The sequence below is a fragment of the Dromaius novaehollandiae genome, chromosome 19, assembly GCF_036370855.1.
Source record: "Dromaius novaehollandiae isolate bDroNov1 chromosome 19, bDroNov1.hap1, whole genome shotgun sequence".
Taxonomy (NCBI): domain Eukaryota; kingdom Metazoa; phylum Chordata; class Aves; order Casuariiformes; family Dromaiidae; genus Dromaius; species Dromaius novaehollandiae.
Genome location: NC_088116.1, coordinates 9,920,318 through 9,942,614, shown reverse-complemented (window position 1 = coordinate 9,942,614; position 22,297 = coordinate 9,920,318). Strand labels below are relative to the sequence as shown.

The 22,297-nt window shown below is 54.3% G+C and overlaps 1 protein-coding gene across 5 annotated transcripts in view; it reads right to left on the bottom strand.

Annotated features, from left to right (window-relative positions):
• The window catches only part of GTF2IRD1 (GTF2I repeat domain containing 1), a 98,277-nt gene that overhangs the window by 43,966 nt on the left and 32,014 nt on the right, over nt 1-22,297 (bottom strand). For 4 of the 5 annotated variants that reach the window (XM_064523439.1, XM_064523441.1, XM_064523440.1 and 1 more), the window contains exons 3-7: nt 16,496-16,624; nt 13,607-13,748; nt 6,765-6,911; nt 1,960-2,143; nt 255-565 (exon numbers count right to left, since the gene is read on the bottom strand). In XM_064523439.1, the coding sequence (XP_064379509.1) occupies nt 255-565; nt 1,960-2,143; nt 6,765-6,911; nt 13,607-13,748; nt 16,496-16,624 (913 nt within the window). Of the gene's footprint in view, nt 1-254; nt 566-1,959; nt 2,144-6,764; nt 6,912-13,606; nt 13,749-16,495; nt 16,625-21,525; nt 21,545-22,297 lie in introns of those variants that run through there. The other variant, XM_064523442.1, reaches the window with a different exon arrangement.

Here is a 22,297-nt window from a genome sequence, read left to right as displayed (position 1 = left end):
CGCAGCCTCGGCTCCCCCCGCCAGCTGTGCCCAGGCTGCCCCGGGACGGCGTGGAGGGCCCTCGGCCACGCGGGGCGGTGAGACCCGCCTGGCTGCAGAGACGTGTGGCACGAGAGAGCTGCGCTACTCCGGTGCTACGGCAGGCTGGTTTTTGGACTGATCCAAAGGCCACCAAAACGCACGGGTCTGTCCCCTTTCAGCTTCGGTGGGCTTTGCACCAGGCCCTCCTCTGAGAGCAAACTTAAGGCTATTACCACAGCAGTCGCTGTACTCCTGTGAGGAAGGCACCTTCAGGTCTCCTGAGGGCCTGGCCATCAGCACCTCGCTGGCCGCATTCACCCCGTGCAGACTGGAGGACACCTCTTGCTTTAGGTCCATGGCAATCTGCGTAGGCAGCGAGACACCGTATAAGAAATTGGTCATGGCTACAGCGGATGGAGTGTCTTGGCTGGCGGATTTAGCGATCTGGTTATTGGCACCAGACTCCCGGCTGCCCTTGGACGCTAGGGAGGTACAATTCAACTCTACACTAGGGTTCGGCTCTCGGCTGGGTTCATCCGCTGGCCTGAATGGGAGAGAAAGAAAAGAAGAGGAAAACACAGGTTCCTTTGGGTCCACACACTGCAACCAACTCAGGCAGTACACGCTGTGACCCACGCACGCCGAGAACCACCGTCCTGCCTAGCTCCTGCTGCCAGCAGGGCAAGGCTTGTTTGCCACCAAGATGCCCTGCACGTTGGAAGCAGGAAACTTCTTGACATGACGGTGAAACATCTGGCTAGAAACCTGGCGGGGGGCAGCAGTTTCAGACAGCAAGCTGGGTTTAATCAAAGCTGCTCACATTGTCTGCCTTCTTGGGCCAACGTTTGAGGCAGATGCAAATAGGACAAATAAGCCAGACAAGCAAAGATGTGGAAGGGAAAAGGACAGCCTTCAAAAGAGTCATGTCCAGGAGGATGGGAAGTTCATGCTGCACTGATGGCTGCCTTGCTCTTTTTTGCTTGTTGTTTCCAAAACTACAGCTGCCACCTAACCTCTTCCCAGTTCTCCTTCAGGCATCTGCACCATTTTCTCCAAGGGCAGGTAGGTCTCATGACAGTTCAAAAGAGTTATTAGCTGGGACAAACCAGTCTAGCTCCATAGCTTGGTGCATTTAAGGAGTAAAACAATCAGTGGCACCTTACTGATTGACATTGTGGCTATTCTCAGCTCTGAGGACTCGTAACAAGATCAACAAGTTCCTCAATCAATCCAAGGGTGAATTTCATACCAAGGACACGCATGCTCTACATGAGACATGCAGCCATCATTTCAAAAATAGCTCAAATCGTGTGTGTCCTACTTTTAGCTATCTCCGCCTGATTTTTCAGAAGTGCTGAGCCTTCAAAATGAGTATTTGCTGGTGCTCAGCATTTCTCTGAATTGAACCAAGGTGCCTGAAGACAGGCAAACTCCAGAAGAACAGCATCCAAATCTGACAGTCCCTTGTGAAAACACGGCCAAAATAGCCTGGAGAGTTCATCCCCTCCATTATCCCAACCTTTCCTTGTCGTCTGGGGTAAAATATTCATTTCGGCCTAGAAAGAGGTTTAAGACGTTTATATTGGAAATCTCTTTGGTGATGAGAAAGCACTTAGCTTAACACAGATGAAATTCTGGCGGAGGCACGTGAAGTAATGTGGTTAACCTTGTACATTTAGATGCACTTATTAGGTATCTTTCTTGTTTTCACTTCACAGGAATAAATAAAGAATCTCAAGTCCACTAGACACTGATAAAGCTCTCTCAGGAAGGCTGGATTTTGCAAGGCTGGACCTACGTTTCAGGGTTTGGGAGGTCTGCCGCCGCTCAGATGGGGGGAAAACAGTGGCAGGCGGCTAGAGGCCAAAATGCTGTGCGCGCAGCCGATATCCAAGGGCCTCCCTGCCCTCCATCCCCTCGGGGCGCTCCTGAAGTTACCTTTTTAGCCTGAACCGGATACTGTGGCTGTGCTCTAAAATGGCCATCAGGGATTTCACGTCGTACTCCATGGGTTTCTTAAAGCTGATCCCCTCGGGCAAGCCAGCGACCGCCAGCAATCCTGGCTCTTTCAGGAACCTCTCATATGGCAAGGGTACCACGCTGCTCTTCCCTATGGCTTCACCTGGGGAACGGGCACAATGACACACTGCGTAAAATCACTGGCTTTTCCAGACAAAGTTTGCTACCTCTTGCAGCCGACAGGACTTTAGGAGTAGATGTGACAGCAAAAAAAAGTGACAGCACCAGCGGCAGCAGATCACAACCATTCTTTCCGATGATAACATTATTAGAATAAAACCATTTCCTAAGTCAGCATTTAGCATTTAAGGATCTGCATGCATTTTATAAACATTAATTAATAAAAATCTCACCAAATCCAATAAGCAGAAGTCCCTGGGTTTCACCATAAAACCCTTAGCTGGGGCCACTTGGCGCAAGCCCACCCCCCTTGGAGCCGTGCTGGTTTATGCCAGCAAAGGACTGGGCCAACACTGGAGGGAGCTGAGATCTGACAAAGGGAGGATGAAGGGTTTGCACAGATTTTTATCTCATGTTTACTGAAACATTCTGGGGATCTTACTTTCAGTAGTTTTTCTTATTTTACTTCCTGGAAGAAAGGAAAGTACTTTCATTCCTATTGCTGCTATGTAGCCTCGATGCACTTGTGAAAGCAAGAAAAATACCCGACAGTTTCCTTCCATTCGACAATCCGAAAGCATTGCAAACATCAATACGTCTGAATGCAAAATACCCTTCAGTAGTCAAGAAACCTCATCATTTCTGCTTGGCAGATGGGCACATAGCTCATCCACATACGATAACGCATATCCCCATACTGGCTCAGTGACACGAGAAAAGCACAAGTATCTTTGCACCTTTCACAGCAAAATCACCCTGAGGAATGGGGAACAAGCTGCTTCCACTTCCCCCGGCAGCAGAAGACAACCATTCCCAAGAGAATCACAGCTGCACAAAGATTTTCTAAAATGGCTAGAGGCTGGGTGCCCAAATCTGGCATGCTTAAGGGAGCCTGATTTCCAGACAAGATACTTCCTGAAAATCAGGCCCCTCTAAAGTGTTTCGAGAGGAAGAGCCAAAACCCTTGAACTGCTCTCTCTTAAAAAATTACTTTGGAAACGAACCCAAATCACTGCAACCAATAAACCCAGTGCACAAAGCATGAAGCAGAAGAGAAGAAATAGCCGTGCATGAATGTGACCTGTCTGGCAAATCAACATCCAGATGCAGAACATCTGGCTACATGGCAAGGTTTCCTCTCCTTTATCTCCAGTCCTTTGGGGATCTCAACCCATGTTGCAGCGCTACGGTGAGGGGCATGCAGAAGAGAATATGGGACCTTGAAATAGCTGTGAGATTTTATACTGCTGATTTTCTTTAACACCTTTTTTTTCTTTTCTTTTCTTTTTTCTTTTTCTTTTTTACCTGCAAAAGATCTTACAGAAATCCTCGAAATCTTGTGGCACTGTCAGCAAGTCCTTATTAAAAGTGATTTCTTCAACATGTTCTTTGAAGCAATGCACGATAACTAATGATGTGTGACTTGCACAAGCCATCAAGGTTCCTTATAGCCGGGATGGATAATGTTTTAATTAAGCCAATAACAGAAGTTTCAAAACAAACCTTTGAACCACAACACTGCAAGTACACTTTCTGCAAGCTTGAAAGGTACTAATTGATTCTTTGCCTCAATGCACTGGCTCGAGCGGGTTTTCATTTCCCACCATCACCCCTCTTGGCCTCCCTGGCACTCGTGATGGGGGAAGAAGTGTGCAATGCCCACAGCGACTCCTTATCTATGCGATACTCGGCAACTCCCTGAATATATTTTTATGGGGAACGTGTTACTGTCAAAGTGACCTTCAGCAAGGCTTGCGCTGCCATGCAGAGGCTCACGGTTTAGCTAAGGAGAGACAATAATAATCATTAATGCCTGTTTAATAGAACTCGGCGGTAATCAGTCATTCTGTTGGTGTGGAGATTACCGGGCTCTAGAGGGAATATGTGATCTTTTTGACTGAGCGTTTTCTAAGATTTTTGTTTCCAATCCCTGTTGATGGGAGGCAACTGAAAGGATAAAAAAAAGAAAAGAAAACAGAAGAAAGATAACTGTTAATTTCTAACAGCCCTATCGGTACTTGAAACAGAATCACCCTGAGGAACCTGCTATCTTCAGCGTTAGTCCTCCAGAGTCAACAAGGAGACAGGCTTTTCCACGAGAGCAGCATGGCCTCGTTGCGCTCGCCGTGCAAAATGTGACTCGGGGCACACAGGGCAGCAGCCCCAGAGGCAGGCGTGCAAACCTGCGGCTTGATTTTCAGGAAAGCCATGTTGTCCCGTAAAATCAATGGAAGATGCTATTGCTCAGCACCTAAAACCCCCCCGAGCTAACGTTACCTAGGTAATGTCAGAGACTCCTTTGGCTAGGTGAGGAGATGCCTGCCAAAGGTGAGCCTTTGCCCAGCAGACTTCACCATATAAAGACCCAGTGAACGCGGAAACGGCTTTTCCTTTTGAATTAGTAGGAAAGCACCGATGCCAGGATGCAAACCTACATCTTCTGGTGGCAATGCCAGAGCCCTAACCACCAGCCCAGGGACCTCCAACCTTCCTCTGCTGTGTCCTGCAGCTAAGGAGCATCTGACACTACCATCAGCAGCGGCAATACCCAGCGGCATGAGGCAAGGCATCGTGGTGGGCCTCGGACTTCCCTGCTGCAAAGGGTTGCTCCACGTGGGGCCCTGTCCAGCTAGTCCCTGCTCTGCATCAAAATGCACACACAGATCCATCATGCCTCGAAAATGTAAAGAGTTTCTCCAAACTGCTCCTAATACAAGGGTTTTCTATTCCATACATCCACACACAAATGCACCCTGGTCAGGTTTTTTTATATAATTAAATATTTATATGATATAATATAAGAATAATCCACATATTCTCAAGAGGCCTTTAAATCTTAGCTCTCAGTAGAAGGATAACAAAAACTCCTGTTCAGCGCGGGGATCTAACTAGCTCTATAATGAAATTCCTAGCTCATTCGTTTGGCTTTTCTGCACTTCCCTTTCCTTGCGACTTGAGCTGAACCTTTCAAAGGCAGAGAGAGGATTTGATTACTCCCTTTAATGGGAATATCGCATCCAAGTCCTTTAAGTGGTTTTAGAAAACCTCAGCTTCCGATCATTACTGTCCTTCCCCGGGGGGAAGAAATGTCTCCCCTGTCTGTCTGCAAAACCCGCAGTGCACAGTTGTTGGGTGATCTTTAAAAAGCAAGTAACACCAGCAAAAACTGCCCCAATCCTGGGTAGGGGACCAGGAGATGCTGCTGAAATGCAAAGCTATAAAACAGTAAGAAACCTGGGCTTGCTGAAACACAGCCATCGGTCACCGCTCCTCTTTAGGTAGGCAATCCATTTTCTTTTTAAACAAGCCCAGACTCAGTGGATGATCCATTACTGTCCTCCCGCCCGGCTGCAGGGAAGCTGCTTTCGAGGCGATAGCCCTGCTCCCAAAGCCGGGGCTCGCACAGGGGCAACACCCGCCTCGTGCGGCCCCGGCCGGGCTGGGGTTGGGGCTGTGTTAGCCCACCCCAAAGCCGGGCTGTTTAAGGGAACCTGCACCCAGGAAAGCAAAACACCCGCTTATCCAGCGGATCCGTTCAGCCGGGCGAAGCCGCCCCGTCTTGAAGCCGCCGCGGTGCCTGTGCATCGCCGCGTCCCCCCGAAGGGCCGGGCCGGGCGAAGGCCATCTGCCACCGAGGGAATATTTGCTCGCGCCTCCCCCGGTCCCTGGCCCAACCTCGCTGCTCCTACCCGGCCCCGCACGGCCCCGGGGGAGGGTGCCGAAAGGCGAAGCGGGAGCCGCGTGTCGCTCTCGGGCAGCGCGGCCGCTGCGTCGAGCAGCTCCGCAGGGCACCCGAGCGAGAAGCTCCCGAGCGAGAGGCAGGTGCTGCCGCAGCTCGCACTCGAAGCCAAGGCAGGGCTGTAACAGGCTCGTAACCTCTGCAGATTGGGCCCAGAGGGAGCTCTGCAACCCAGTGGGTTACATATCAACAACCATATGGTCATCTACATTTTAATTGCAGAATCTTTATTGCGAGGGATGATGCATGTGCTGGAATGGGACCAGCTTGTCTCTCGGAGCCGAAGCTGCGGGGCCGCCTGCTAGAAAAATCATCTTTCTCCTTTTAAATAGACTTGCTGTTGAAATAAGTGAGAGAGACACTGCAGAGCCCCAACACAGTGCTTGTAAAAGAGGTGTTGTAGAAGCAGCGTTAGGGATAAAGGTGCATTTAAAAATTACACTTGGAGCACAGCAGAGGCTTCGGACTGCTGGGGGAGACAAAGCGGGCTTCCCCCGCAAGGTAATTTAGTTTTTGGCACTTAATTACCAGTTTGGGGAATAGCTTCTTTCACTGTCTGCCTGGAAAGGAAAAGGCCACGGCCGGACCCAATTTCAACGCAACGTTAATGCATAGCCCACTTCTACGTAGCTCCTGAGCAAGAGCCGGGTACAGCGCTGCTAAAAAGCACGTGCTGCGGTTGACTCCTGTTCAGCAGCTCACTTCGTCCCTGGGAGCCCTGGAGGTGCCCGGGGCTGCAGGGCCATCGCGCCGGGCACGGGACGGACCCGTGCTGGCACCCGGCTCCTCGGCATCGCGGCTGTCGGAGAGACCGGTCGCTGCGGCTGAAAGCAAAATCCCCAAATGGAATCGTGAAGGTTCTTACTATAAAGCACATCAAACACTTCCTCTACCATCTTCCTGAGGAGGTAAACGTCTGATCCCTGGTCCGGGGAGACCCTGAGCACGTGCCGCCCACAGTCCTTGGCCTTCCTCGGCACGTCCGCCTCCTGCTCCTTCCTCTGCTGGAGCCCTGCGGGAGAGAGAGGACACCGTGGGAGACGCTGCAAGGACAGCGGGTTCAGCGGGGGGTTTTACATGTATTTTTGAGTGGCTGCAAGGTGCTCAGAGGTGAATTCCTCAAATGCTACAGCCTTAAAACTACTAGAGCCCAGGCCTTCGGGGGGCTGAGCGCGATGTCAGCCAGCAAGAGCCACCATGGTGGCAGTGAATCAAGCCTGATGTCTGCACCTCTCCTCTGGCTATGGGAAGGGACGCCAGCTCAGATACGGGCAGGCAGAGCCCACGTTTGCTGCAGCGGCGCGGGAGCCGCTGCCCCGCGGAAGGCCACAGCGCAGGAACGCTGGCACGGCCGGAGCCGCGGTCCGGCAGCCCTGCTCGGAGCAGCCGCCGAGGAGCTCCGCGGCTCAACCCGCACCAGGGCCTCCTGCAACGCGTTAAAATCAGCCGCCGGTATTGCACGGACAAAAGTTTGCCCGCCGCAAGCCCGCTGCTGGCTAGCAGGCACAGCACTGCTCACGCTTCGAGGAAGGTGCCCCCTGTTCAATTAACGCTTACTCCTTCCATCCCCACCCCCAAAAAATCCCACCAGAGACGGAGGACTAAGTGACGGCAGGCAAAGCAGCCCCAGGGAAGAGGCTCTCGCAGAGCCCGCGGGAAGAGGATCGGCCCTGCAAAGCCGCCGTCCCGTGCTCCGTCGCCCGCCCGCAGCCCGGGCAAAGCCCTGCGCTCGCAGCCCTCCCGGTGAGCGGCGAAGATCCCGTGCTCCGGCCCCGCGTGCATCTCCCTGCCCCGGATTTTATACGCTCTGCACCGCTGAAACTGTTGCGATTAATTGGCCGGTGTATTTCTTTTCTCTGGTTTCAATCTGCTTAGCCTTCAATCTCTCCGAAAAGAAAATCCGCCTTTCTGGGAGGCTTTTTTACCCTTCAGTGTCACGTAGCTCAGTAATACCAGCTATTTCCTGCTAATTTCCCCCATTAAACCTCAAATAAAGCATATCTTCAGCAACGACTTCCTTGCATCTCTAAATACACAGAAAATTAAACACTACAAGTGCATTATTGCCATTCTATCTAAACCTATTCACAAGGGATTTTCAGTGGCAAAGGACTAATTCTTTCATCATACTCTACAGACTCTTGCCAGTGATCCGCCTGGATGCTGCTCGACTGCTTAAGGAGGAACTCGCAGATCCCTTCTGCCGGCGTCGGAAACAATCCCCCATGCAAAGAGGAAACCCAGTTACTGCTCTTCAAACGTAGCTGTGGTTAAAAACCAGCTGGATGATGTAGGAGGGCAATAACCAGATGGTGCTTTGCTGAATAAAGCTCCCATTTCGGCGCAGCATCGGAGATGCTGAGCTGCAAAAAGCATGCGAGGCTTAGGAGGGTGAAACAGGCAGCGAGGCCAGACCTGCTTAACCCAGCAAACGTCGCAAATATCTCAAAACCAGAGACGACTCTGCTCGGGATGATTAAGCTGGACTTTGGCCCAGACAACAGACCAAGCTGCCCTGGTTGGGTTAGAGTTGCGATCTCGCAGGGATGCACCCGCGGCCCCGCGGACGTGGTCTGCACACCATCAGCTCGCCCGGGGCTGCAGATGTGCAGCCCGCAAACAGCTGGGCTGGCCAAAGCCCAGCTCCCAGCCAGGCGCTGCTGCCCCGCGTCGCTGACGGCACGGCCATCTGCGCGAGCGCTCCTTGATCTGCTTCCAAGCAAGCTCACCTGGATTAGCTTAAATGTTGTAAACAGGTCTGGGGAGCCAACCTGGTCGGTTCTGGCTGAAGGAAATCGGTGTGCTCACGGGAGCTGCCATGGCCAGCAGGATGGCGGGGACGTTGCCGGCCACTGGACGGACGGCGAGTGCCCAGGTGGTCCTGTCACCAGCCAGCGCAACCGGACACGGAAAAGGACATCAATCCCCATCTCTCCAGGCAGTCCACACCACACACACCCTCTGGACATGGCTTGTTAAGGCATCTCAGATGCTTTGTAGCAACAGTTTGGATGCAAAAAGGATGGGAAAACCCTCTGGACGTGGCTGCCCCACATTTCGAAACCCTTCCAGCTGCGTGTGAAATCAAGACACCGACTGCAGGAGCGGTAATGCAGACAGGGTCAGGCAGATCTGGACAACAGCCCACCGAAAAGGCAGGTGACCCCTTCGTGTGCCCAGCCGAGGAGCCGGCCCATGTCCCATTTCTCCTGACCAGAGATAAGATCCACAGTGGAAAAGACTTAAAATAAATAAATAAATAAATCACTGCATGTATTTCTCTACCAAGGTGGGACTGCTCTTTGGAGACAACTGATGCTCTTGTGGTTACGGCCTCGCTATGGGATCTGAAAGCACTGGGCAGACTCTGCTGTAGCAACTCGCTGTGGCATTTGGCAAGACCATCCACCAGTACAAACCAGTGCCTGGTTCCCCCCTTCCACCCCTTGCTTGCATTGGCCCGGTCAGTCTGCTGGCTCACGGGCCGGGAAGCGCTCGGCGTTTTGAAGTCCTGCTTCTAGCTGAGCCCGCCGAGCGGCTCCGGGACACAGATGGCATCGGTCAATATTGCAGAGCGTGGTGCAGGGGAGGAGACGCACCAGCACGGCTTCCTCAGGACACGTGGGAGAGGGAATCAATAGCTGCCAAATGCAGGGAAAAGAAGAAGCCCAAGGAAAGAGAAACGCAATTTTCCAGATTCTTATGAGATATTAAAACAAGAGAAAATGAAAAATAAAATAATGAACAGCTATACACGGGGAGAGAGCGCAAGCCAACAGTCAGCAGTGCTTTTTCATGTCTTCCTTGCCATTTGATGTTCGAGGCTTTATCGTTTAAAAAAAAGAAAGCTTTTCATGAAGTTAACTTAGAACAGACTTTAATGTTCCCAGCTGCATTTTACAGTCCTCTCCAGTCATCTGTTATCTCTCCGATCAAGCTGTGCCGAGCCTCAATACGCTCGGCAGCAACGCAGCCCGGGCACGGCGCGGGGCAGGAGCAGGGCAGCACCTCCGCGGCCGCGCGGCAGAGATGCTCCCCGGGGCAGCTCTTGGCACCGCGCCGCACTTGCCTGCTCCCCGGCACACACCGCCCCTTCCTCGCTGGCAAAGGTTGCACCTGCTCGGCCGCTGCAACCCCACTTTTTAGCACCCTGAACTCCACCTCCCCACGGCGCAAGCGTCCCTGCCGTCTTTTGGGAGGCCATCGAAGACCCCCCGGCTGCACTGGACCACCTCCGGTGACCGCAGAAACCACCCACAGCTCCAGCTACGCCGATGGAGGGACGAGCAAACCTGGTCCACGAGCCACAGGGGAGAGCACCCTACTTTCCCTTGGGCAAAAAAAAGGGCTTTTTCTCCTCCGGTACATTATTGCGAGCTCACCGTCGTTTCTCAGCAGCATGGGGAAATGGTCCCTCAAAAACTTCTTTGACCCTTCTGCAAAGGCTCTGAAATCCCTCCAAATTCACACCCTTCCACGACTCTCCCCTTCTGGCCAGGCACAAGTTCTCTCCTCTTTACATTAATCTTTATAATTGTCAAGTCCCCTAGTATGTCAGGAAAGGCTGGGCTCGAGTTTCAGATAAATGAGCATGTTCGAGTGAGGTCTGTGTGCCCAGAGAAACACGGCTCGCTAGATAAGAGGCTTCTTATATCTTCCAGTGATGTCTGGTTTAGATTATTTTAGATTCTCTCTAAAGGGGCAGCTTGCCTATAAATCAGAGGCATTTCCAGGGATGCTTTACAATGCATGCCAATTGTAAGAGCTTTATGTACTGGAGTTGAGCCTTGGCCATTTATAATTCAAGACAGAGTTATCGCATTTCACCCTGTCTCATGTATCAGCTGCTTTGTCAGAGCCCCGTCATCAAAATTTTGTGTTTGGTACCAAATGTTACAATCTCATTTTTACGATGGTGTAAATTAAACAAAAGGAGAGGAAATCTGGACTTAATTGCAAGTGTCTTGGCACATTTAGGCTTGCCCCAATATAGTGGTAGGTCACTGGCCACAATATAGGTATACACATATATATACACACACACATTTCTAAATGTGAGATTTGCAGGCAGTCATCAGATAATGTGAGCTCTAGAGCGACACAGTTAGCCTTTTATGTATTAGATTTAGCTTCCCCATACTGACTATCCTGTTGCAGTTGAACCACTAAGTTGCTTTTCTGCCTTCTGTACATGGTGGGAGGTGGTAAGAGAATGAGACAGAATCACCCACAAACGCAGGAAACTTTCTTGAAATGTCTCCTGTCCAAAGAAATCCTCTTGCAAAATTAAATACATCAAGATGGAGAATAATTAAAGGTGGATTTCTTGGACCTAAATAGAGTAGGACAAATCTCAGCCTTTCCACCCCAGAAAAGAGAGGATGAACAGAAACCAAAGGAGCTGCTACACGCAGGGAAGCTCTTCTGCAAAGCCGACTGCAGAGGCTAGATGAGACTCCAGGCAAGCCTCGCTGGGGCTCCCAGCACATACGCAATGAATAATCCAAGCAGACAGTGACCCTGGCAGCTTTACAGGGCTAATGTTTTCACTACAATGAACTGTGCTTGAGCAATTTCTCCAATGGATTAAGCACAAATACGGTTTCCATCAACACCAGGCCAGGCATGCACACACAGCCGCAGTTTGTGTCCTTCCACCCAGGTCCCACCACGCAAGGCTGTAGCGTTTAGTGCAGCCAGCGTGTACAAACAAATCTGCTCTCCATTTGGGCCCTGCTTCCTGTATTCCTCCTGAACCACTCCGCTTCAGATGCAAAAGCACAGAAGCTGTTTCTGACCTACGCAGCCTCTTCTGCAAACCCAGCTGCAAAGGCACAAACCACGTGAACTTGGGGCTGCTTTCTAACATATGGCTTGTAATAAAATCAAGCCTTTCCTCCTCTCCTAGCTCACGACTGCAGGGGGGACCCCGGGTGCAGAGCAAGACGCCAGGGCCAAAGGGCTGCGGCATCAGGCTTTGAGATCAAACAAACCAAAGCTGGCGACGCGCTGCGCTTTTAATGCCCTGACCCGGCGATGGACAGGCGTCACACCGAGCAACACCTCCGCGGCGCCTCGTCTCTCCCGCTGATTCACCCTTTCGGGCCTGAGCTCATCAGCACAAAGCAAACTCCCTCCCCATCACGTTGCCCGTGACAGCGTGAGAAAGAGGAACAACCAGCTGGCTACAAAAGTACAGTCTCTGAAATCTGCTGGATCTTCCCCGGCTTAGGGGAGAAAGCTTTGACCTTGCTCCTCCGCCAGGGATACACTGTACAGCAAAGCGCGGCAGTTTCTTCTCCTCTCTAGGATTGCAAGAGCAAGGGATAATGTCTCTTACCTGTCAATTTATTTTCGGAGAGACTCCAGATCCACTGAGCTGGCACTGATGGGTCGGGTCCCTTCCTGCAGAGCACGGAGGCAGGAGGGCCAGCAGTCACCCACTGCCCTCTGCATGGGCTTGTCCGCTTCTGCACGTGGGGGTCCTCCAAAAGCCAAAATGCTGATCATAATGTTAACCCCAAAACTTTGGCTTAATTAGCTCAGCAGGCAGCTAAAAACACTCCATGCAATTTGGTCTGATTAGAAGGGACAATATCCAAAACACTACATAGTAATGGGTGCGGATCAGTGGACTTGCAGTCGTGGAGAAAAGAGACTGACAGAGAAGAGCAATGTTCCCCTCTTACTTAAGACATGTTCACTGATGTGGCACTGATGGGATGCGACTAGCAAAGCAAACTCTGAGTTCGCAGGGAGAAGACAACACTGATGGAGCAAAATCCTGCTATCCTCTTTCCACGGGAGCAAACTCCACTCGTGTCCCAGAGGACAGAGCAACATCCCTCCGAAAGCTCTGCCATCAAGCGCTCCCTGCGCTCCTCTGCCTCTCTGGCCACCAGAGAGCAGTTCCCAGGAGACCCGCTTTTACACCCAGCTGCAAAGCTAGGTGTCTTCCATCCTTCTAAGAGAAAACCCAGCCCAGCACCAGGCAGAGAAGCCCTCGGCTATTGCCACACAAGAGCACGTGTCACGGTCACCGGGTATTGAGCCGAGGGGCACACGAGTTGGTAACGCTGTTCTGAGACCTGAAGCCTGTGGTTTCTGTTTCCCTTCCCGCACGTTGGCCCAGAAGCAGCTCACAACCCCACGACCGACACCGCTGTTCCCAAATCTGCTCCTGATCTTTCTGTGAAGGCGCAGAACCAGATAAAACTCTCAGCCCCAAACTCCCTGCTCCTGATTAATCACTAGGACAAGTCACCAGGACTAGGACTAGCTAATTCCTGAAAATCTATCCTGCTGGCACCAGCGGTTTTGCCCATACACTGACAGCCCTCCAGGGGAACGGCCATGAGCGCTTGATGTCCTTCTAGCAGGGCCTGTCCAGCCCCAAACCCTGCAGAATCCAGCGGGGAAGGCTCCTCTCCAGCCCGTCACCCGGGAGGTTTTGGCACCACTCAAGCAACGGTTTTGCTCGGAGGTCCTCGGAAGGGACCTCCACAGACAGAAGTGACTTTTCGGATCCAGCTGGATATCTCTAGCTACGCTATCTCTGTCGCCGCAAGAGCAGAGACATGCACGCCCCGACCCCAGGAAAGAAATGCCATCCACTAGCAGGCACGGCCCGCGAAATGCACACGTCTTACGACCTAACGAATCCGAGCCGATCACTTGGCTTCGCTGCTCAGGTGCAGGGATACTCACGGCAGAACTTCTGGAAATCCGCCTGCAGCTCCTTGCGCGCGCCCATGAAGAGCCTCCCCTTCTCCGTGCCCACCACGAAGGTGCTCTCGTCGTGCACGGCGATGCAGGCGACCTCGGCGTTTAGCTTGGAGAGCGCTGAGCACTGCGGGGAGAAGCACCCGGGTTAGAGCGGGGCCCGCGTAAAGCCAGGGCGGGGGGTTTGGCTGGTGGAAAGGCTTTTCCATCAAAAGGGAGGTTCTTGCTTTGATCAGAATTTTCTGTTTTTATAACTTCTCAAACTATTCAAATGCTTGAGCAACTTTACTTTAGGATGCCATAAAGCCTTAGATACAAGAAAGGAACTTTGTTTTAGTTGAAAACTATAAGTTTTTACCAATCATTTTGTTTCAATTTTTACCATCATAAAAGTAACCATTTTATACATTTTTCTTTTAGAAGAAAACACTTCTATAAAGAAATCATCTATATTTTTTCCACCAGCTTTAATAAAATAAGGAGCATGGGAATCTTATTTCAGCTGCAGAACATTAATGGTCCTATGGTCAAAATCTGGATTAGGCGAATGATTCTTCTCGTACAGTTATGCAAAACATTAAGGAGCTGGAAAAGACTTCCTTCATTAATCTGTTTTACGTAACGCGTGCTTCCTGCTATATGTAATATACATGGATACGCATTTTTATTATTATTTTTATAATTGTTACGTAGCGCCTGCAATGAGTCACATCCCCATAGCTACAGCACGAACGCTGCGCAGACGGCGCCCAGGGCACAGGCTTTGAGGAGCTAAAACGCCGGCAAGCAGGAGCTGCCCCATTGCGGAGCGAGGCGCTGGGTGAGCGAGGACCCAAACGGGACTCCCGCACTCAACACCGCAGGGTCCGGCTCTCCCCGCGGGGCTTTTGCCCGCCTCAAGAGGGAAGGGGGGCTTTCTCGAGAGGAGATGAAAAAAAATGCAACACCAGTGCCCAAAAGCACAGTGGACCCGCAGAGCGGAGGAGCCTGCACGGAGGCTGTGACCGACCCTCTGAGCAAGACCCAGCTCTGCCCGGCTTCGACTCCAGAGGAGCTGCACGAAATTGCATGGGGAATTTGGCTAGGAGAGCAGAAATTTGGCTGGGAGAGCCCCCACGGCAGCCGGCGAGCCCGCCCGCGCAGCGCCCAGGATTTCCCGGCCCCACGGAGGTCCGGGGCCGCCGCGGCACCTTCGCGTTGCCTCCCGGCAAACCCTTTCCCCTCCCTGAAAAAGCGCCAGCTACAATTAACATCAGCGTTTAATCCGCCATCAGCCGGTGCCTCCATCCCTGCACCAGGCACAGGGCTCGCTCTGCTGCGCTGGGGATTTGGGCTGTAGTGGGGTGGGGATTTGGGCTTTTTTGGCCATTTTTGGCCCATTTTCTCCCTCCTGCGGATTTGACTGCAGTGTGGAATGGCCCAAACTCCCAGCGATCCCAGCGGACACCTTTCCAGATTTTGACCCACATCAAGGTGGACCCCGCGGGCTCGGTCCCGCTCGGCCCTGGCACCTCCGCAGGCGACGACCGCAGCTGAGTGGCTGGAGGACACCGTAATTTCTGATGGGCAGACAAGGACATGGCATGGATCAAACCCGACCAGAGCTAACAGCTTCTTTCCGCTCCTCAGCATGTATTTACAGCGATTTTGATTTGCTTGGGCTTAAACGCGTCTCTTACGTCCAGTCACTTTACCTTCTGCTCAGCCTCTTCAGGAAGAGGGCTGTTCATCTCATCACTGAAACGGGTATTTTGAGAACCCTCCTTTCAGGCACCCAGCAGTAAGCTGAAGTATTTTGGTCAAAAAAAACTGAACCACCATCCAAAAAAAAAAACAAAAAAAACAAACAAAAAAAAAACAAAAAACTCAGCCCTACGTGACGGTACATATATAAACTGTCAAAGCCATGTTGAGTGCTCCAGCTCTGGGCAATCGCCTTTTTAGGGGGGTGCAGATTTTCAGAAAGAGGGAAATTGTGAAAAATACGTACATGGATAGAGAATAGGATGCATCTGAGATAAATATACTGAATAAGACTTGGCTTTAGAAGTGTGGGCTATTTAGCACATCACATTTTATTATATGTTTGTAACTACACACACACTTTCCTGTCTTTATCACATTCACAGTTAAAAATAAGATTAGCTCTGGTCCAAGAGACTTAATCCAGACAGTTATCTTGTTTATGTAAGCAAGGCTGACTTATGTAAGATTTCCACTGGGAATTCTACGTCAAAAGATATGGAAGTTATTTTCTTTGTTCTCCGAGATAAAAGCCATTGTTCTCCTGTTGTGTAAAAGCTCCCAATAACATTGGTAAAACATCAAGAAAAAAAAAAAACCCTACATTCAGTTGATACCAACATAAATATTAATGGGGAAACAATACACATCTGAGATTAACTTTAGCTGACTTTATGATCCTTGTGACTGGCAGTATGGGGATACGATTTTCATCTCGCAGCTCCAGCGTGATGTGCTTTACCGCAGTGGAAGAGCCGGCGAGGAAGGCGATATCCCTCCCGCTTAAATCCTGCTCTTAGTCAACCCAATTAAACCGGCGGAGAGTGAGCTGCCGGGCGGCAGAACGGTTTCACGATGGGCACCGAGCCCCTCGGCCTCTCCTGCGAACTCGGGGGCCGTCCAGCCTCTGCGGGCTGCTGTCAAGGCTCTTGAAACGAAGATGGGGAGTTTGCCGGAGCCACGTGCCCAGGTTTCGGATTTGGGGACGCGGAGGAGGTGACGCTGGCGGGCGTCAGCCAGCGCGAGGCCCAACCAGGCACTGCTCCCGGCAGCCGAAAACCACCCAGAGCGAGTGGCCGGGGAGGGAGGGAGACAGACAAAACAACCCGCCGGCACGATGGCCCCGCTTACCATGGAGTCTAAGGCAGACACTAAGCTGGTGACGATTTCGTCTTTCTGCGGAAAAACCATGTTCCACTGCTCAGATCTGGAGCTGCTGAGAGTCACGTCTAAAGGCTTCCCTGTCAGGGCCATGTTCACCTGAAAATAGAAAAAAAATGTATAAAAAAAGAAGAAAAAGCAAAAGCCCAAGGTGTGTATTTGTGCTACTGCTCATGGGGACCTGGGGCACCCACCTCCCGGCCGGGAGCTGCCAGGGGCACAGCCGATTTCACCACGGGAGCGAAACCCGGCGCCGGCTCGCGGAGCCGTAGTGCGCCCGTGGCGGAAAACCAGGTGGGAACAACAAAAAGCAGCAAAACGACCTTTTAACAAATAGCAGGCACAGCCCCGGCCTCGGGGGGCGGCAGGGACACATGAGGGAACCCAAGGCACCGAGCGGGGCCAGGGCTGCCCCAAGCCCAGGCCGCTGCACCGTGCTGCAAACGCCGCGATTAAAACCCCTGGAAATCGTGTGCACACCCGTTCACCACATCGCTGGCGGTTGTTAGAGGAATTTGCAGAGCCCGTCGCCGCACGCGACAGAGCAGCAAGTGGAAAAGGAAATAACAGCGAGTTAAAAACCGCATGAGCTTCGGTTATCCGGCAGGGGAGGGAAGGCAGGAGGGCGAGCTGCCGCGATCCAGCACAGCCCGCCGGCGCCGCGGGAGCCCCGCGCTCCTCCAGCGCAGAGCGGCTCGGCGGCAGCGGGACGCAGCCCGTCGCAGGGGACCGAATGAGTCAGTTAAACCAGGCAGAAATGGGTCACCGTGCGATGCGTCAGACGCGCACCGGCGCTCCTCGCTGCTTCGTTCACCCGCTGCAAACCCCACGCGCTGCTGCCGCCTCCTTCCCCGCGCCCCGGGCCACGGTGGCCCCGCGCCTCGCTTTCCTACGAATCCGAGCCACCCCGGCACGTAGGCGGGGAAAAGCGAGAAGGCGAGCAGGGAAAAAAAAAACAACACCCAACATGCAAATGATTTCATTTCTGCAAGAAACAGGAAAGAAAAAAGAAATCAGGTAATTGCCGGCGCGGCAGGGCAGAGCCCGGGGCTCCTTCCTGGCTGTGCCAAGCCCGAGGGCACGGCGGCATTTCCAGGGCGCCCGCTTGCCTCCCGCCGCCTCGCTCCGCTCCGTGGGCACCGCGCAACGAGAGCACCCGGCCTCAGCGCCCGCGCTCAGCCCTGCACGGAGGGGATGGGAAGCCTCCGCTCCGGACCGCGCTGCTCGGCGCCAAGGCTCTCGCACGGGCCTGGGAAGCGAGGGTTGCCTCCCCCGGACGCTCCCCATGACGCCGGGGTCACTGGGAAGGTGCCACCTTAAGGCAGGAGCCACCTTAACGGGGCATCGCCCGAGCGGAGTCGAGCAGCACAAATTCCACCGAATTTTCTTCCACTGGATTTTCTCCCTCGGAGGAAGCCCCCAGCAGCACCAGGCCACAGGCGACGCAGGTGCGCGGCGTCGCGGCTGCTGGCCATGAGGGTGGCCGCCACGCAGCCCCGGCGAGGCAGCTTTACCGCCCGGCGGCTTGGGTTTGCCCACGCTGGCGTCCTCCCGCCCCAGCTGGACACTGGCAGATTCCCCTTAAAAACCCGCACCCGCGTCCGGCGCGGGCCCCGAGTGGGTCTGACCGCCCGGAGAAGGGGGCGGTGGCTCCTGAGCCCCCCAGAAGCTCCCTCGGGCAACGCTGCCTTGCTGTCGCGTGTCCGCAGGGCCCGACACCCCCGACGGGGCGGGCACGGGCACGGAAACAAACCCTTCCCGCCCGCGGGCGAGGAGCTGCCCCGGGCCTGTTTGCCCTCTCGCCCGGCGGGACCCCAACCAGCCGGGGCCAGGCCGGCGCGGCGGCCAAGCGGGGCGCGAGGCCCGGAGGAGCCTGCCTGTCTGGGCCGCCGCCACGCTCCAGCCTGCCGCGGGCCCGGGAGCCCCGCAGGTGCCACAGCCGCTCCAGGCACGGGGGTCCCCGGTGCCCCGCTCCCCCGGCGCCAGCTCCCCGCGGGGGATACTGAGGCCCAGCCCAGGGCCGCCCCCTCCCCTGCGCCCGCCGCGGGGGTCTGCGGGGGTCTCCTACCAGCTCACGGCACGCGCCGTCCCCTCCTGCGGCTCTGCGGCCGCCCCCGAGCCCCGCGCCACAGCCGCCCGCCCGGCGCAGAGGGAGGTTGGGGGGACGGTGGGTGCGCGGGGCTCGGCCATGCGGCAGCGTCCGGCAGCCGCCGCATCCCTCCATCCGTGCAGCCCCAGCGCTGCCTTCCCGCCGGAGCAGAGCGGCGGTGGATATTATTTAACGGCAGCTGCAGAGGAGAGACGCGGTCAGCTATCGCCCTGCTGTCAAATCTCTCGCAAGGGGCAGTGCAACGCTACTGAGCTTTAATTTTGCAAATAAAGGGTGGCAAATTAGACAGTAATGATTCCGAGCCATTCAAACCAGATTGTAAATCATGTGCTTGAAGCTGCAAGCAGATAAAAGGGGCCAGAGAATTTCTAATGAAGCAAGATTAGAAACCAGCTGAGACTCGGAGGGCCTGCCTGGAGAATATGAATGAAGCTAGCTGTACTTAACTCGATTTGCTACTCAGACAATAACCGCAGAAGGCAGAAACTCGGCAGAGCCAGAGCAAACCCGGCCGCCTTGCTGCAGGCCCCGGGACCGGCCTCTCCCGAAAGCGAGCCGCCGCCGCCGGCAGACAAAGGAGATCCCGGGAGCCGCGCAGCCGGAGAGGGGAGCCGCGCTGCCTGGGCACTAGGGAAAACAGAGCCGATTTTGGCCGGAGACAACAAGTTGTCTACGTGCGTGCGACTCTGCAGGTGTTTAAGCACAAATACCAATTCACACGCGGCGGCGCAGGAGGATTATCTGCCTCCGACGATGCTGCCGGAGCGCAATGGATGAACTTGTACTCAGCCATGCGAAGCCGAGCTGTTATTTGGGCATGAAATAAGTTAATGAGGGTGGAGACAATTCCTTATTAGATAAATGATAAGGACAGAATTTCATAAATTATATCCACATGCTCTCGCGGGGACCTCCGTGCCTGCTTTCCCCGCACGTCGCCTGCTGCCCACAGAGCATCTCTATCCCCTATGGCATACGCTTGGCCAGAAATCGTCTCCTCTGCCAGCCTGTTTGCCTGGTCCCGCGCAGCCACGTGGGGGTGAGGAGCACGGACCGACATCCTCCGGCGAGAGCGGGGCGTCCTCGAGCCCGCGCGGAGGCAGCAGCCCCGCTGGCGGTGCAAACACCGTGCGGCACGAGCAGCCGTCAGGCTGACCGGGGGAGCACTCCCCCCTTTAATCCCCAACCCACACCAAGGGAAAGGAAAAGCAGCTGGTTTATCCCCCAGGACTGCAGAGCTGGGTCCACGGTGCTCCCCGCACGGGCTGCGTTAACCCCGAGCCAGGCGAGTTTGCTGACTGCCAGGAGAAGCAACGCGGCACGGTGCAGGCTGCAGCCGAGGATTTCCCTCTGCTTTTGCAAGAACAGCCGCATTCAGCTCAAAAATGGGACCAGAACAACGGTGACCCCGTCTGAAAGGTTCCCGAGGATTTCCTGCCGGAGCGGCAGAGCACGGCTGGGAGCAGGCGAGCGGAGGGACGGTGCCTTCCTGACACACGGCAGGAGGAAGAGGGCTTCCTCCGCAGCTTTTGGAAGGCAGAGATGTGATTGCTGCCGCGCCAGCACTTCTGCTGTGCCACGCCAACTCTGACCCAGAAAAATCCTCTTAAAACCATCTGACATTTCCTAACAGTGCTGACTGCCCAAACTGAGCTGATGGCTGAGTTTTCTCCCCTAGGAGAAAAAATGTAAAATAAAGCAGGAAACTAAACGCACCTTCTGCAGACTACCTCGGTTAGCAAAGCGCAGCCGCCTCCGATCCAAGGGCCGCGCGTTAGCCGTGCTCGCAGGGTGGCCTGCCCCCACCCCGAGCGACCCGTGCAGGCTGTCTAAACGGGCAAGCGGCACCGAGAACAAAAGGGAAACTCCTCGTTTCTGCTTTGGAGTCAAATCACTGGGCTTAACAAGACATCTCCAGCTTTCCTGGTCAAGACAGCCTGCAGAGATCCCGGCATAACACGGTCCATCCCGCTCCAGCCTAGCAGTTCTCGGATGGATGGGCAGACGGACAGAAGTACCACGTCACGGCGAGCTCTGGAGAGCTGGCACGCGGAGCTGCTCCCTGGGCAAAGTTCAGCTGCATCTGTTTTGGATGGGCTGAAGTCAAGACCGATTCTTTTAATCAAATTAGAAAATCCCACATTAAGAACAGCCGTCTAGTTATAGGCGGTACTTACAGCAAGGCCGCGGCAGACACCGACACCCAGCCTGCGCGCCTGGCTCTGCGCGCGCCCCGCCAGCCCCTGCCATTTAAAAGCTTACGCCTGACCTCTCGCTGCCCGGAGAAATCGCGTCCCCGGCAGAGCAGGCAGCGACCCTTAGCTGGCAGAGCCAATGCGAGGCCCGTCGGCCACTTCAGCGGCAGAACCAAGGGGTCCCCAGCGGCCAGGGCTGCCGGGGTTATCGCTGCTGCAAAAAACCAAGCTGAGAGGTGGATGCAGACACAGAGGGGCAATCGTAAGGACGCAGGTAGAAGCAGGGATGGAGCGGTGCAGGGTCTCTGTACACCAGCTCCCTACCCACCACCACCGCCTCCTTGGCTCTGCGGCAGGCCAGCACACAAGAAATGCCTTTCACCTGGCTAATCATTTAATAGGGACAAGGGAGAGACACTTAAAAAAACCAAAACAACATAACAGAATATGACCCAGCTAATGCAACTGGATTTTCAAAACTAATAGGGGGGAAAAATATTCTTATAAAGCTTTTAATCATTTACAGTCACAAGTAGCAGTGACAGCACACTTGGGGGGGGGGGGAGAGAAGGCAAGAAAAAACTTTATGGCAGGCAATAGGCTTATTCAAATCAAATTAAGACATACAGCTTGAAATTGTTTGCCTAATCAAAGGGAAAGTAATCTTTAGGAAAACTGGGGTAAACCATTCTTACACTCGTTAAGGCTGGCTCCTGGGACAGTGGCCCTCGTGGCGCAGGAACGCAGAGGCCAGGCTCTGGCCCTGCCACCCTCCCGGGCCGCCGGCTCAGCCGCTCACGGAAGAACACGACACACGCCTGCTATTTAAAACAGAATCAATGGCACCGACCGACAGCTTTATTTACCAGGTCCTAAGACTTGCTGTAAACAAACGCGTTAGCCACCCGCCTCCTGCGTCTTCCCGCTGCGCGGGGGGCTCGGGTTTTGCAGGGGTGACCCCGGCGCGTGCTCCCTGGGCACTTTGCAGCCCTGCGGTGCGGTGAGGACCCGGGGCCCGAGCGTGCCGGCTCTGCACGCCCGGCTGGCACCGGAGGACACGGCCGGCCACCACCACCGGGAAATACAGCCCGTCCGTCAGTCCACGGACATTAGGCGCCTAAATCCCTCGCTAAACTCCTGAGATGATGCACCGAGGTAACAGGTGGGTTGTAACGATATGACTCACAAAAATATCCGTAGCAATGAACATCCTGCACCCGAGCACCCGGCTGGCGAGGCCGGCTTCCTTTCACCGCTGCCGGCGGCCGCAGGGGAGACCCTGGCGACCCGTGGCGAGGTGACGGGAAGCTCCAGCGTCCTGGGCGCCCGGCGCAGCCCCAGGCCCTGCGTGACCCAGGGATCGTCACACCGCTGTCACGGGGCCAAGGCAAACGCGTCCTCCGTCGACACGGAGGGAGGGACTCTCCGCTCCCTGGGTGGCCGCGGAAAGGCCCCGGCAGGCTGGGC